The sequence below is a fragment of the Saccopteryx leptura genome, chromosome 3 (assembly GCF_036850995.1).
Source record: "Saccopteryx leptura isolate mSacLep1 chromosome 3, mSacLep1_pri_phased_curated, whole genome shotgun sequence".
In the NCBI taxonomy this organism is placed as follows: Eukaryota; Metazoa; Chordata; class Mammalia; order Chiroptera; family Emballonuridae; genus Saccopteryx; species Saccopteryx leptura.
In genome coordinates, this window is record NC_089505.1 from 174,730,683 (window position 1) to 174,742,611 (window position 11,929).

At 43.4% G+C, this 11,929-nt stretch overlaps 1 protein-coding gene across 1 annotated transcript in view; it reads left to right on the top strand.

Moving 5' to 3' along the window:
- The window catches only part of DUSP22 (dual specificity phosphatase 22), a 75,379-nt gene extending 64,128 nt beyond the window's left edge, over positions 1-11,251 (top strand). Inside the window, exon 8 of the mRNA XM_066376901.1 lies at positions 10,561-11,251. Coding sequence (XP_066232998.1) covers positions 10,561-10,607 — 47 coding nt within the window. The 3' untranslated portion in view covers positions 10,608-11,251. The remainder of the gene's footprint in view (positions 1-10,560) is intronic.
- The last annotated feature ends 678 nt before the right edge of the window (positions 11,252-11,929 follow it).

Sequence of the window (11,929 nt, forward strand, 5' to 3'; positions counted from 1 at the left end):
GCCGTGTGTGTACATTGTGGCCACCATGCACGCCTCCAGTGGGCATTTCTGACTTAACCGAGAGCAGCAGGCAGGGTCTGGGATGTCCTGGGGCCCCAGGAGGCCCTTTGCAGGAATCCACGTTCTTCAGTGTGTGTGCAGTACTGGGACCCGTGCCAGGCACTACCCGTACCAGATCGTGTTCTGCCCCTGAAAAGCTGTCATTATTCTGATTGAGGAACTCTGATGTCTGGTGAGGTTTTTGCAAAAAGCTTAGGGATTTGCTGTTATTCAACTCAGATAACGCAAATGGAGACTCACATCACAGACAGAGACAAGGGAAGCAAGAGTGGGCATTGAAACACCCAGACTGTCAGGGCCTCCTAGCCCATGGGGTTGCGGGGCAGTGCTAGGAGATGGGTTCCCAGAACCCATAAGTACAGGAATGTGCAAGGGTGCCCCACAGAGCCTGGACAGGGTGAATGTTTAAGAAGTGTTGGATAGGGGGAGGGTGCAGGGTACAAGTGACCAATCCCATGTCTTCCTGTCCTGTCTCCCCTAACCAGATGGGAAACTGGCCAGCGGTGGAGCCTGCACGCTGTGGCCCACAGGGGATAGAGTAGGGAATTGCCTTATAACAAGGCATCGCTGGCCCTTGGCCAGGCCATGGATGTGACAGAGACTGATGAGATCAAGGAAGTGCCATCTGCTTCCAAGTATCTGAGTGTTAACAAGCTGATACTGAAAGTGGGTATGATTTGGGACCCTGGATTCTCCTCATGCTTTGCCCCAGAAGTGTGCTATCTGAAGCTTTGACAGTAAGTCACTGATTTGATCTTTAGAAAGCACTGCAGAAGCATCCCTGCCTGCCAGTATGTCCCCCTGATCTGTGTGTACCCAGACCTTTCTGGTCAAGTGACACCCTCTAAGGCAGTGGTAGTCAACCTGGCCCCTACTGCCCACTAGTGGGCATTCCAGCTTTCATGGTGGGCGGTAGTGGAGCAACTGAAGAATAAATAAAAAGATTTAACTATAGTAAGTTGTTTTATAAAGATTTATTTTGCAAAACTTAGCGAAAATCCAACAAAGTATTTGGTAAGTAATTATTATTATATGCTTTAACTTGCTATAACTGCTTTATAAATTTTATAAAGTAAAGTTACTTTCCTACTTTATAAATCACCATTACTGTGGAACCGGTGGGCGGTTAGAAAATTGTACCACATACAAAAGTGGGCGGTAGGTATAAAAAGGTTGACTACCCCTGCTCTAAGGGAAGGCCATCAGAGTCCAGAGGCATCTGAGCGTCTGCTGTGCACAATGCCCTCATGACAAGACCCCCAGCCTTGAAAAGCAGGGTGGGGGGGAGAGACTGTACAGTGCTGCAGCCATACCACAGTGCCACAAGGCAACTTTGAGAAGCAGCGCTGTACAGACTGCCAAAAGAGAAAGGAGGAATCAGGCAGGGCAGCCCTGTCTTCAAAGACTTTTTGAGCTGAGAGGAGAAGGCTTGATGGAGTGTACCCTGACCGGAGATGAGGAACTTGGAGGAAGGGTCAAGGGCATTCTGGACAGAGGGTAACATGCAAGTAAAGGCACAGATGGGAGTGAATGCCGTGGACTTGGAAGCTGTCTTCGGACCTATCCTTGGGAAGGTTACTGTGAGAGAAGGCAGAGGCTGGGAAGTAGAAAGGGCCAAATTCTAAGTGCCAAAGTACGTGCGTGTTCTGTAAGCTGTGGGCAGCCATGAGAGGACCTTGGATTTCATTTGGGCCCAGCTGAAGGCAGAAAGAACAAGCAGTTTGGAGGTAGAAGGGACAGGTGTCATAGCCTGACTGGATGCTTCATTGGACTTCTCTACCAAGACTCATCTGCTAAGTGAGGTGACCTCCATAGATAGTCGCCACCTTAAATAGTGATAAGTAGCACTGCCTGGTGTTCAGAAACAGTTAGGGGTGCAAAAGGTTATTGGCAGGTAGCACCTGTAACCAGAGTGGGGGAGGGGGCTGACAGGGCAGAAGGCCAGCAGGCCACAGGCCTTTCACACCTCCTCTCAGCCTGAGGAGACTGGGGGCAGGTGTGGTCATTCACCTGGGGATTGGGGCTTTGTAGCCCTGAGAGGCCAGAACTCAGGAGCACTTACCAGGCGGGATAGCCTGGCTGCTCTCTTGGGCACCTGGTGTTAACTTGCAACCTTTCAGAGAGACTTCTCCACAAAGTCTCCTACAGTAGGACTTCCTGAAATGTTTGACTCAAATTCCAGCACTGCATCTCAAGCCTTGTAATGTGGCTTGGTCACTGGGGTGTCTCTGACTTCACACCCTCCCACCCTCTCCCTGTACTCCTCCCCCTCCCTGTCCCTCTCCCTCTCTGAGATTAGAGCTGAGTGTCCTGGCTAAGCATGGAAGCAGCACCAGGAATTCAGGAATTCCATGTGTGCCTCCTCAGCGGCCACCAAGAGTACAGCAGTTCCCCTCTACTCCCAGTACAGGAGATGCAGGCGCAGTGGGTGGAGCGTCAACCTGGAATGCTGAGGTCGCCAGTTCGAAACCCTGGGCTTGCCGGGTCAAGGCGCATATGGGAGTTGATGTTTCCTGCTCTTCCCCTACTTCTCTCTCTCTCTCTCTCTCTCTCTCTCTCTCTCTCTCTGTCTCTTTCTCTCCTCTCTCTAAAATGAATTAATAAAATCTAAAAATAAAAAAAGAAGCAACTACTACAGTTGATGCTTCCTGTTCCTCCTCCCTTTCTAAAAAAAAAACCAAAAAAAAAACCAATTTTTAATAATTCACTAAAAGTCAGTCTGTTTTTTATTCCCACCAAGAGCCAGCAATCCTTAAGAACCAATGATAAAATATACCTCCTTGCAAAAATTTTGTTGATCTAAGTTCTAAGTCTAAATAGTGGGTGTATTCACTTAAAGTTTTAATAATAAACTTCTATAACGGCACCTTTAATTAACAATGCTTTCTGTATGGAACCGAATGTGGAGAACTCCCAGTTAACAGGAAGGGTTATCACATAGGAAATGACCTTGTCAATAATCTTTTTTGGGTTTTTTTCCCAGTAAATTCAGAATGATTTGAAATCTAAGCTTCGCGGGGGCAGTTTTGTTTACAGCTCCTTTGTTTACATTTCTGCACTTGTGGAGTAAATTTTAAATAGCACAGTCAGTTACTTCTGTCTGGTACTTTGCGTGGCCATTGGCATGTTTATTTGTCTTTAAAATTTTTTTGACAGCAGTGGTACTGGAAAGCCACTAGAATTGGTCCCAAGGAAACATAGACATGCTATTTATGGAATTTGATGTGAAATGTGATTTTTATGAATCTCTCCTAATCTCATCATTTTTGTTTAACACTTTTCACAACTATTTATATATCTGCTGCTTAACGTGAAAGAAATTTTTCAAAATTCAAATAAAGTATTTAAAAGTGTTCTGTTTAATGAATGAAGATAGATTGACAATCTGACAAAGAGAAGTGCAGTTTTGGCAAACTTAGAAGTTTGCAGAAATCAAGGCTCAGAAACTAATTGTAATTATTCATTAATATGATAGACCAACGTGTAGGTATGTTTTCCCCATTTTTCAAAAGTAATAATTGTAATTAAAAAGTATTAGTACATGAATTTTTCCCTTTGTTTACTGTGATATTTTATTTTTGCTTTTATTTATTGTCATGATAAATATAAAATTAAACAAAGTTTTTACAACATGTATTTCTTTTCTATCCCTTGTTATTCTTTGTTTCATTCCATAACTATTAATGATTGTCATGTAGGTGACTTGGGTGTCAAACACAGTAAGTATGTACCTGTGTTAACAAGGTCCTTCATGGGAAACAAAACAAACTTTTATGTGCTTCACTTTCTTCTTTCTATACCAACACCCTCTTAGGAAATATTGGGTCCCTGGAAGCCCATCGGATGTTACTGTGGCCAGTGTCAGTATGTGTCCTGTCTCCTAATTTGGTTTTATCACATCTCCTGAAACTTGACCAACTCATTTTTTCTTATAAAGACAGAGATAAAAAAGAAAATGAAAATTCTATTTTTGCATGTTTCTTTCATTTTTTTCTGGTTCTTTCTTCAAAGATAATTGGAGACTACATGTTTATTTTTGAGGCTCCTGGTGAGAAAGTTGCTTTATTTTTTCTTGACTCTGTTCTCCTGTGGTATCCCTTTTATTAACAGGGTCAGTATTAGAAAATCTACATTTCACAAAGTATTAATGGAGGCTGAAGCTTTCCCCTTTCTCTTTTGCAAAGAATTCCCAATATAAAGTGTATCCTTAAATTGCCAATTTCCATAGTGCCTTACAAAAGAGTCAGAATTATAATAATTCCATGTACATACAGTTTATTAAGACTACTTTCTCTAGCCTGACTAGGCAGTGGCTCAGTGGATAGTCAAACTGGGACGTGGAGGACCCAGGTTGGAAACCCCAAGGTCGCCAGCTTGAGCACAGGCTCGTCTGGTTTGAGAAAGGCTCACCAGCTTGAGATCAAGGTCACTGGCTTGAGCAAGGGGACATGCGCTCTGCTGTAGACCCCTGGTCAAGGTAAATATGAGAAAGTAATCAATGAACAACTAAGCTGCTGCAATGAAGAATTGATGCTTCTCATCTCTCTCCATTCCTGTCTGTCTGTTCCTATCTGTCCCTCTCTCTGTCTGTCTCTGTCTCTGTTACAAAAAAAAAAAAAAAAAGACTACTTTCTCTATTGCAAAAAGCACAATATACCTTTATCTGGCAATGGGACCTAATTTGAAATTTGTAATTTTTTTATAATTCCCAGTAATAAAACGTGCCCTTCCTCTGTGTTGAAATTACAAAGTGTGATTCTCTAACACAGGACAACGAGGCTCTGCCATGGACTCCGGCTTCTTGAGGGCAGAGCCTGGAGCAGGTTGGGCCATTCACCCTATTCTACTGTGAACTCTTGTCAAATCACTGATCCTGTGGTTTTCTCTACCCCACCCCACCCCCCACCTATCATCAGAGCCTCCCAGTGGCCTTTACTTTATTTATTCAGGCTGTCGCTGACTCCTGGGGCTAGCAGCATGGGCTCCTGGCCCCTGGCTCCCATCCTTACCCTCCAGCCTATAACCTGGAACCCTAGGGCACTGTCTGTGCTCCACACTCCACAACTTCTCCTTATTCCTCACAAGTGTGTGTGTTCTCCATCTCTTTCCTTTTGTGTTAAGATTGAGCCACCTAAAGGTGAACAAAAGCTGGCCTGCTCACTGAACCTTTCCTTCCCACCAGTCCAGTCTATAGAAATATGCTTGGCATCTTCTTTGCCTCCATGCAACTTAGCACAATGGGAATTATAGAAATCTGAACACACTGTGACATGGGCACAGCCTCATTTAACTTACCTGGAGCTCGTAATCTTCCCTATGTGCTGACATCTTTTGTTTCTGAGCCTTTCTTCAAGGATAAATAAGAATCAAATGTTTTGGGAATTGAATCTAAGCCTTTTAAACTTTTTTTACAAGACATTCCCCTAGCACCTAGCATCCTAATCTTGTTTTATTTTTCATCATTAACTAAAAAAAAAAAAAAGCAAACAGAAAAAAACACTTATACTGACACGTTTATTTCCTTTTTCTATGTTTAAGTCAATCAATCAAAATTACTGCTGACTCCAGTGTTCATTCAGCAGTGGGCCAGACGCCTGCCTAGCTGACCCCACGTCGGGGTGGTCGGGGCCACTCGGGTCCTCTGTGAATCTTTCCTGCAGCCCCAGCCAGAGCCCACCCACACTTTCCTGGCACTCCCTACCTTCTGTGGCTTGTATTGTTAAACTGTTATGTATTGATATTGTTGACCTTATTCTTATCACCTTTCACTCACATCCACGCACACACGTGCTATCTGATAGTGTTGTTGTATTTCCTGGATTTCTTCATTCATTGCCTTTCTCACAATTTACACTCATTTCTCAGAAGAGTTTGATGCTGATTGCTTGTGTGAAACTAGCCCTGGACAAAGTTCACAGTACCCGTTAAAAACGGTTACTTCAAAGCAACTTTTCTTTTAGAGATACACAACTCCTGATACTGAAGTCCCTCTCTATTTCTAGACAAGAGCTAACATTGAACTGAGCGAAGAGCCCTAAGCCAACATGTTGACAGCCAAGGCTCCCATGCAAACTCCTTATTCAGGTCTGAGGTGCCTTTGGCTCACAACAGCATGCAGAATATACATCTCCTTTAATTTTACAAAATCTTTTCTTCAGGTTTCTTGGGGAAAGGGCAGATTTTAGGTTTTCTGTCTAGCAGCTTCTGCATGATGAAAATTTGTCCCTCCCCCAATAAAAGAAGTCTACAATGGAATTAAAATTACTTTTGCTTAGTCAATTACATAATGTTTTATCAAGTATTTTCTGCATATAGAGCAGTTTCACATATTTATTCATTTTTCCAACAAACCTATGGGATTGCTAGCACCCACATTTAGCTGCTAACTAGCAGAACCAGATCTAGAATTCAGGTCTGACTCGGTCCAGTGCTCTTTGCCCTACACTGTGCTAGAACCAATGGAAAACGAGCGCTTCGTGTGAGCAATCTGCCAGAATAATTTAGAAACAAAGGTCGGGGACATAGCTGGTTCTCAACGGATTAAGTAGTTTATGAGTTAATAGAACACATAAATAGTAGAAGAGGCCACAGTTAACCACTCTATGAGAGTGATATCTTCATAAGATACATTTATGCAGTAAAAGTGCTTTCCTCGAGGACTTTGAATCTGAAGTTGTCTTTGAACTGGTTGTGTCCTGGGATCCACTGGAGAAGTCTGGACAAGCCAGTGAGTGGCATTCAGATTCAGAGGGGCAGCAGGTCGAGAGAGAGTGTCTGAAAAGAGGGACAATGCCAATCAATCAAAATTACTGCTAGAAGAAACAAAGCTAGAAGAACCAAGAAAAACAAAGGTGCAGAGAGAAGCAAGAGCAAGGCAGAAGCTGCACAGGAGAGGGAAGGAGGTTAGTGAACCAAGAACTGAGCCAACAGGAGGAGGGGATTTGATCTGAGCCAGGACAGAGATTGCACAGAAACAAGTGCTCAGATGGAAGGGGTGCTCGTGTGCTCCTGGGGGTCTATAGCTCGGCAGGTGGCAGGTTGAGAGTTACAGTCTAAGAAACAATTCTAGATCAATGACACCTATTCAGTCTTCTATCAAATCATCAGATATAACATTAACATACCTTTAACACCATAGAGTTCATCTCCTTTTGCCCAGATGTAAGAATTGTTTTTCTCCACAACTTTTTTAGAGTGCGACAGATAGGGACAGACAGATAGAAATGGAGAGAGATGAGAAGCATCAATTCGTTGTGGCATCTTAGTTCGTTGATTGCTTTCTCATATGTGCCTTGACCGGGGGGCTACAGCTGAGCCAGTGACCCTCTGCTCAAGCCAGCGACCTTGAGCTCAAGCCAACAACTATGGGGTCATCTCTATGATCCCACATTCAGGCCAGTGACCCTGTGCTCAAGTTGGTGAGCCTGTGCTCGAGCTAGTGACCTCAGGGTTTCAAACCTGGGTCCTCAGCATCCCAGGCCGACACTCTATCTACTGCACCACCATCTGGTCAGGCAGCCCCAAAACTAAAAAAAAAAAAAAAGAATTTTAGTAGGACAAAAAGCAATGGGGCAACTGAAGATTAGTTATGACAACTATTCCAAAGAGACAATGAGTCTCTTTAGAGACTCATGTTAAAAGGTACAAGGTGAAAATATCTGACTTTCTTAGCTAGAACAAAGATAGTGAAGATGTTGAATTATACTCTTTTCCACTTTGGTTTTTGTAAGTTTAACTGAAAGATTAGAAAGCAGAAAATGATAATGTTCTTCAGAAAAAAAAAGACAACTTGGTATTTTGGAAAATAACCTAACCTGCACCACTTAGGTACAAGGACTTGGTCTTGTCCCAGCCATATGCTTCTCAGCCTGATTGATCATGGAGCTTGACAACTGTCAATATGTAAAAAGAAACCTTTTTCTAAAAAAGCACTCTGGCCCTGGCCCGTTGGCTCAGCGGTAGAGCATCGGCCTAGCGTGCGGAGGACCCGGGTTTGATTCTCGGCCAGGGCACACAGGAGAAGCGCCCATTTGCTTCTCCACCCCCCCCTTCCTCTCTTTCTCTCTCTTCCCCTCCCGCAGCCAAGGCTCCATTGGAGCAAAGATGGCCCAGGCGCTGGGGATGGCTCCTTGGCCTCTGCCCCAGGTGCTAGAGTGGCTCTGGTCGCAACATGGCGACGCCCAGGATGGGCAGAGCATCGCCCCCTGGTGAGCAGAGCATCGCCCCATGGTGGGCGTGCCAGGTGGATTCCGGTCGGGCGCATGCGGGAGTCTGTCTGACTGTCTCTCCCTGTTTCCAGCTTCAGAAAAAAAAAAAAAAAAAAAAAGGCACTCTGGATCTTCTCTAGTGATGTCACCTTTAGTGTCCATATTTTAGGAGCTGTTTTTTCTTAAAATGTGTTAGTTGCCTGAATTCTGCTCAGCACACTGTCACTATAGAGTTATGATGTGTACATTCCACAGAACATGTGTGTAACAAATACCATTGGGATGGTCTTTCAGTGCCTGTTGTTAGAGTTGATCAGCAAAAGTCAAATGTACCTGACGTTTTCTAGTAAGCTGGTAGGATTTAACCAGGTAGAACAGCACTCTTCTTGTCCTCAGCCCCCAGGCTGCAAGTTGGGCCTCATCAGAACTACTTACCATTTCAGTTATTTTTCCTGATGCGTTGTCAGGTGTTGTCGGGCACAGCACCATCCCGGCTGCCTTCTTGCTCTGGTCCAGTGGGATTTCTTTAGTCCTCAGTTTACTAGTCCTTAAAATAGGGACAGAATTTCTCAGATTTTTCAATGTTCTGTAATATTTCAGATGTAGAGTCATTAAAAGAGAAAAGAAAAAGAAATCTGGCCCTGGCCAGTTGGCTCAGTGGTAAAGCGTCAGCCTGGCGTGCAGGAGTCCCGGGTTCGATTCCCGGCCAGGGCACACAGGAGAAGCGCCCATCTGCTTCTCCACCCCTCCCCCTCTCCTTCCTCTCTGTCTCTCTCTTCCCCTCCCGCAGCCAAGGCTCCATTGGAGCAAAGTTGGCCCAGGCGCTGAGGATGGCTCCATGGCCTCTGCCTCAGGCGCTAGAATGGCTCTGCGCAGAGCGATGCCCCAAGATGGGCAGAGCATCGCCCCCTGGTGGGCATGCCGGGTGGATCCCAGTCGGGCACAAAATCTTTGTGTGTGTGTGTGGCCTTATGAGGGAATTTAAATTGTTGAAATTGGCTCTTCCATGTCCCCACAGTGGTGGGTGGGGGTGGGGATAAATTTGCTATCAACACATTCCTTTGCCCCAAACTTTGCTTTGTTGAGGTCTTGGGATAACTTACCCAACATCCTCAATTTCTAACCAGTTTCTTTCTTTTCTTAGCTCCATCTGAAAATTCTAGAAATATTAAGTGCTGCCTCATGTACGGTTGTATGTTTGTAACTTAACCAGGAGAAACTCTTCTTTCACTCCACTTGCTAACATGCCCAAACAGGTCATGAACCCCCTGGAAAGACTAAACTTCTAAATAAAGAGTGAATATAGTATATATTTTTACAGTAAATTTATAGCAGCTGATATTTTCCATAAAGTAATATGCTCAATAAGAGCGTCCCAGAATTTATTTGAATGGTCACAACAGCTATTATTTAATGCACACCAAAGGAAAATTTGAAGTTATTTTGGTTTGTTTATTTTTATACTATGGCAGAGGTTTACATGGGCATACTGGAATTCTGAGTGGTTTAGGACCTTCTCCCTGTCACATATGTCACATTAGACATGTTTCATCATGAATGTGAGTTATTTTATGTTCTAACAGAAAACATAGAATGTCTCACACAACAATCCCCCACTAATCATCCTGTCTTCTTCCTGGCCATGATGAACATGGGTGACCATGCATGCACATTATTTTCCATAGAGAAACACACACTAGAAGTAATTAAACAGCCCGTTGAGTTGCATCAGGTGCTAACAGTCATGCAGCTGTCTGGCTGGCAAAAATATTGTGAGCTTATAGTAACGGTCATTTGGGTTGATAGAATGTGGAGAATTTAATCTCTGTTTTTAGGAGACTACTCCCATGGTTAAAGGAAATAACTGGGATTAGGTTTACGTGCAGTTTTGATTCTCTCCTGCAATACAATTTACTCTCCTATTTTTAATGTGTTTTTTAAAAAAACAAGGTCAAATTCACATACATAAAATTCACCCATCTAGAGTGTACAAGTACTGATTTGTTAGGAAGTCTACCAAGTCATGAAAGCTGTCACCATAATCCAGATTCAGAACATTTCCATCACTCCAGTAAGATACCTTATCCCCATTTGTAGTTGATCCTCATTCCTACCCCAACACTGACAACAACTTGTCGGCTTTCTGTCACTCTCTGGATTTGCCTTTGCAGGATATTCCATATGAATGGGATTGTGCAGTATGTAGTCTTTGTGTCTGGCTTCTTTCACTTAGTGTAAGGCTTTTGCAATTCATCCATGGTGTGACATGTATTGGTGTTCCTTTTCTTTTTAGTGAACCACCTGGCTTGCTTTTTATTGGAGTTAAAGGCTGACGGCTAGTGGGTTGGACCAGTGGCTTTCCATTAGGGCCAATGTGTGGGATGACTGGAGGCATCTTGGAATGTCACAGCTGGGATGGTGAGTGCTACCAGCATCTGGGAAACAGAAGCCAGAGATGCTACGAAACATCCTGCAATGCACAGAACAGCCTCCACAACGCAAAATTATATGGCCCAAGTGTCAATGTGCTGAATTGGGAATCCCTATGTTAGATTTGACTGAATTTCTGCTTATCTTTAGGCTACATGTTTATAACAAAGTGTTTGCATGATGGAAATCTTTCCTTTGATTGTAATACATGTCATTGCATTGGGATTCCATTTGTCTAATTTTATGTGTTCAATGAACTTTAGAAATGATCCCTGAAAGTATAGTCTTTATGTATGTTTAAAATATTAACTCATTTCTGAAACTGCTTGTTTTCTTAACACTTGGGAAAGTTCTGGAGTCTCCTAAAATATTATACAGCACGTTGCACTGTGCAGCAGAGGAAAAAGTGATGGAAAAGAGTATAAAATTCTTGTTTCCTGGCTGATGTCTTAATACAACCTGGTTTTGAAAATCTAGCAATGACAGAAGTAGCAAACAATGTTGGCTTGTATAGCTTAAGTTTCCAGGAAACTGCAGAAACCATTAGGAGGTTTCTAATAAAGGCATTTAATAAATTACATTAAGTTTATATAGCAACAAATTGCACCATATTAAGGGCCAATATTATGCACTCTAGTTATGTTTTGCCAGTTCAACTTCAGAATTTTGATCCACTATATTATTCTTAACATTGGTAAATTAAGTTTATGTGGGAACAGAGGTTAAAAGAAAACAGATCTGTAAAAACAAAACTAAGGAAGTCCTTAGCACTTAGCATGTGGTACAGCATGAAGGCCCTCTTGGATTTAATAAAAAGAAATCAGCCAGAATTAAAATATTTGTTTTATTTAAGAGCAAAGACTGGGGTAGTTGAGATACCAAGAGGTGAAGTCTAACTCTTTGTTCTTTGGAGCTTTGTGTGATCATAAACTAGAAACAAGGCACTCTGTCTGTCTAGATCTCAATAACAAAGAGGGGACTGCTGTGATGTGGCCAAGGGTCCCTTTGGGAATTTGACAGACAGTAATGTTTCAGCTGCCCTAGGCCACTTCTCTCTCTGACTCCTCTGTGGTTCCCATGGGCAGCTCTGCCTCAGCTTTTCAAGGCCCAGCCAATGATGGAGAAAGGCCAGGATGGGGAGGACCTGGAGTGGGTGTGCTGGTTGGGAGGAGAGAGCAGGCACAATGGGGTCTTCTGGCAGTTCTTCTGCATTTTAATGTCCTTTGTCATCC